The sequence below is a fragment of the Arachis hypogaea genome, chromosome 10, assembly GCF_003086295.3.
Source record: "Arachis hypogaea cultivar Tifrunner chromosome 10, arahy.Tifrunner.gnm2.J5K5, whole genome shotgun sequence".
NCBI classification, from domain to species: domain Eukaryota; kingdom Viridiplantae; phylum Streptophyta; class Magnoliopsida; order Fabales; family Fabaceae; genus Arachis; species Arachis hypogaea.
Genome location: NC_092045.1, coordinates 95819028 through 95823742, shown reverse-complemented (window position 1 = coordinate 95823742; position 4715 = coordinate 95819028). Strand labels below are relative to the sequence as shown.

The 4715-nt window shown below is 27.4% G+C and overlaps 1 protein-coding gene across 1 annotated transcript; it reads left to right on the top strand.

The window, feature by feature from the left end:
- Positions 1-3327: 3327 nt before the first annotated feature.
- LOC112717764 (metal transporter Nramp6.1) lies at positions 3328-4458 on the top strand. The gene is made up of 4 exons (XM_029289467.2): positions 3328-3452; positions 3592-3723; positions 3804-3899; positions 4044-4458. The coding sequence occupies exons 1-4, from the start codon at positions 3447-3449 to the stop codon at positions 4377-4379; spliced, it is 570 nt and encodes a 189-aa protein (XP_029145300.1). The 5' UTR covers positions 3328-3446; the 3' UTR covers positions 4380-4458.
- Positions 4459-4715: the final 257 nt, after the last annotated feature.

The following is a 4715-nucleotide window of genomic DNA, read 5'->3' as shown; positions in this document are numbered from 1 at the left end:
AAAGTAGTTTTACACGTGTATCAAATTACGTAATGACACATCAATAAAAATAAATACATTTCACATTGACCGCGTGAATGGTCATCCAAAAGAACGGATGTGATTGCACGACTATGTAAAACGCTTTACACTGTCAGTGCATCAAAATTAAACTCTATTTATAAATGAACTTAGCATTACTTGAAAAAATTTAGTAAATGAATCAATGAATCTTATCATCTATTAGAACTATTTCTATGTAAACCGTCTTACTCTTATCAAACTTGAATGGAACTTTTTATAGCCTTATAATTTTTGCCTTTTTTTTCATACTTTCTCTTCGTATAATCTACTATAGGTGATACTATATATTAATAGGATCGTAGTCAATAATCATTAGGTATGAAAAAAAAAATAGAATAAAGACTATGTGAAAATTATAAATTTTTAAATAATAAACATAAAAGAAAATTTACTAATAATTCTAATAGTTTAAAGATAATTTTACTATAGTTATAATAAATTTAGTTATTACTCTAAATAAATAAAATAAATAATATATTTAAAAACTAAAGAAAAAAAGATTAGCGGTAATCATGTTTAGGATGTTCCCATATTTTTTTTATTTTTTTTTTGCTTGCTATTCTTTCACTGCAATGTTAGATCAAAGAAATTCTAAATTTAAAATATAATAATAAATATGTCATGTCATGGAAAAATAACAAACTATATATATATTATTGCTATATAGGGAGTCAATAATTTTTAATATTTTTAGTTATCTTTTAATTAGTATAAATAGTAAATTATTTTTATTAAATAAATTTTGTTAATTTATATATGTAAATTTTAAAAAATATAAATATAAATTATATTAATTTATGTGTGTAAAATTTTAATAAATATTTTTATGTGTAAAATTTTTATAAATATAAATATAAATTATTATTAATTAAATATTAATAAAAAATAATAATATTTGGTGATAGTATAATTTTGTTTTTTTTTTCTATTTAGTAAATACTATAAAAACACTTATTATAATAACTCAATTATATCTATATATATAATACAGCAGACTATATTTGAATTATTTTAACAAGTGACATGTTTTTATGCATCAAATGCAAATTCAAAAAATATATCTTTAATAATAAGATAGTATTCTAAACAAGTTAATGCAATATTACATCTCCTTTCCAATTCTTATTTATTTATTTCTACGGGATTTGAAAAATAGGTATGAATTAAATATGATATGCATGTGTAAGGTTGGACTTTCGATTTGTCTTCATATTTACTAATATTATAAATTCAAGTTGTAACTATTAATTTAGTACTCGAAAGACTTAATCGTTTATAAAAATTTTTTAAAAAATATTATCGAAAAAATAACTCATCAATGATTTAAAAATGTAACAAAAATAATCAATAATTATTATATTCTTTTAAGTGACAAAAAAATTTTGTATTTAATAAACAGCTTATTTATTTGATCTGAAATTTTATAAAAATATTTGAATAATTATTTAAAAAGTACATAAAAAAATTTGAAGCAAAATTTGATTTTTATATTTTTTATTTTTCAAAAAAATGGTAATTCATAATAAAAATTTTTTTTAAGAAATTACTTTACATAAAATTACCAAATTTTAAAGATGAAAAGATCTTAACATTCTAATAATAATTGTAAAAATTTATATCAAAATTTAATCTCTAAATTTTTTTTAGAATATATATTTAATATTTAGTTTTTTTTATCGTGTTTTTAAAATTTTCGGGAGTTTATTTATCATTATTATCTTCTGGAAATATTTTTTGCAGCAATATAAACTTTCGGACACTATTTTAATAATTTACTCTAACTTGAATTATTATTATCTTCTTTTAATTCCCATTATTTTTTAATTTTGCATTACATTACTTGTAATCTCGTTTTAAAAAATAAATACATTAAAAACTTAAATTTTTTTTATTTTTCAACAAAGTTTTTAAGATCAGTAATCTTAACAGTACAAATTTTCAATTAATTATAACAGACCTCCTGATTATGTAATTGATTTCAAAATAAAGTCAAAATCAATCATAAAGATGAAAACTTTGTTTTGGATGTTATAAGTTATAAAACCAAATAACATTGAAAAGTTATTGAAAACTCGTCTAGTATTTACTAGTAAAATTTTACTTTGTTTTATTTTATTTATCTTTTTTTGATAAAAATGCAGGCACAATCTCTTCCTCCACTCTGCTCTGGTGCTGTCTAGGAAAGTACCTAATACAGTTCGTGGCATCAATGTAAGCCAATAAGATTGAATAATCTAATAACCATATTAAGGTTATTGCACTTAATTAGTTACACATAAATGTCATTAACACTAATTCTCATATATTATTATTATGCAGGACGCGTGTAAATATTTTCTGATAGAGAGTGGGTTCGCACTGTTTGTGGCATTTCTGATCAACATTGCAGTTATTTCTGTGTCTGGCACTGTTTGCTCAGCTTCAACTTTCTTCGGAAAACACTGATCATTGCAGCGATCTCACCCTTAACTCTGCTTCCTTTCTTCTCAAGATTCTTTTTTATATATCTACTACTTTTTTTTAATAATAATAACTATAACACGTCTGAATCGGCCGATTCGACTTGATTAAGCGAAAATAAATTATTGTTAAACCGATTTGGTTCAAGATAACAAACAATTGTTAGCGAACTAATTAAAATTAGAAAATAATAAATAATTAGTAGAAGTAGTGTTTCGTTCTGCAAATAAGATATGACAAGACACAAAATACAGAGATATAAAATTAGTGGTCTTAAATTTTGTTTGACGATGATAAATTAAAATAAATTATAAAAGTCTAATTTATTTTCATTTTTTTATTCAAAAATTTGAAAAGAAAAATATAATAATAAAAAATATAATTATGAAAAATTAACAGAAATAATAAAAAAAATAAAAAAATAAATTGTATCGCTTGTTAGTATTTCTATGTCTTTCTTGAGTCTTTCCAGTCAAGATGGATACAAAATACATAATACATTATTTCAGTGTCTTGGATACAATGTTTCTGTCAATATCTCATCTACCAAACACAATTTTGTGTCTCTGTATCTCTATCTCAGTGTCCCGTGACCGTAAACAAGCGCAACCTAATAAATTAGTTGAAGCAATTTTATTTTTTAGTGATTAACTAATTTAAAATATAAATATATATTAATTCAACAAAATTAAAACTGGATTGAATTTTTTAATCTTTAAACTTTTAAATTTATTGATTTAATTATCATTTCAATTTTCAAAACCTTAATTCAAAATCTGCAAGTAGAGTAAGTATTATTAATGTGTGATGAACATTTGATGTAGAATGTGTTGGGAAGGTCTAGCTCAACGATTTATGCAATAGCACTATTAGCCTCAGGACAAAGTTCCGCTATTACTGGAACCTATGCAGGACAGTACATTATGCAGGTGGGTCAATTTAATCATTTGTGAATAAATACCAACAATCATTACTTTCATTTTTGTTTTTCTTATTTATAAATTTAAATTTTTTAAGAAGAATAATAATACTGAATTCTGTTTTGTTGGTTGGTTGGTGGTACAACAGGGTTTCTTAGACTTGAAGATGAAAAGATGGATTAGGAACTTGATGACTAGGACCATTGCCATAGCACCAAGCCTTGTTGTCTCCATTATTGGTGGCTCCTCCGGCGCCGGTCGACTAATCGTCATCGCATCGGTTTGTATATTCCGTTCTTATTATTTTTTTTGAATTTTTAAATTGTACAGTACACTCATCACCCCCATAAAAATTTGCAGATGATACTTTCTTTTGAGCTTCCGTTTGCTTTAATTCCACTCCTTAAGTTTAGTAGCAGCAGTACCAAGATGGGACCTCACAAGAACTCTATGATAGTGAGTTTTACTCTTCCCTTAATAAATATAATCACTTCAATAGTAGAAAATGTGTCAACTAAATATACAGGACAGAAATAATTAAAAATAATACATTTCTAATGAACATTTCAAAGAAAATCTTGTAACAAAATTTTAGTGCAGATAATTGTCATCTCATGGATCCTAGGATTGGGAATCATAGGCATCAATGTGTACTACCTTATCACTGCCTTCGTGGGTTGGCTAATTCATAATAGTTTGCCAAAGGTGGGAAATGTGTTCATTGGGATCATAGTGTTTCCTCTGATGGCAATCTGTGTCGGCTCAGTTATATACCTAACATTCAGAAAAGACACTGTTGAGACATATATTGAGACCAAGGATAACACAGCAATGCAAACCCATGTGGAAAAGGGGTTCATGAATTCTAATGGTGAGTTAGAGTTGAACCATGGCCCTATCAGAGAAGATTTAGCTGATATCCCACTACCGGAATAAGGGACTTGAGCTATGTATGTATGAGTCAAGTGCAACACAATTCACAACCAATAAGAACTTCACCACTGACAGCACCGGTACCGTGGGTCTTGCCACCGCCGTTGATGCTGCTGTGGACTGTGAAGCCGCCGCCGCTCCCACTGACGTAGAGGAGAGAAGGAGACGCCGTTGAGCCCGTGCGAGAAAGGGAGCTGCCTTCCGCGTGTCGCCATCATCGAGTCCGAGGCGGAGAGGAGGAGCGCGAGCGGGAGGAAGCAGTCGTCGCCGTCGCCGTCGCCGTTCGTGCTCCGTCATCGCTGCCGTTTGTGAACCAGATGCCATCGCCATCAAAAGCTC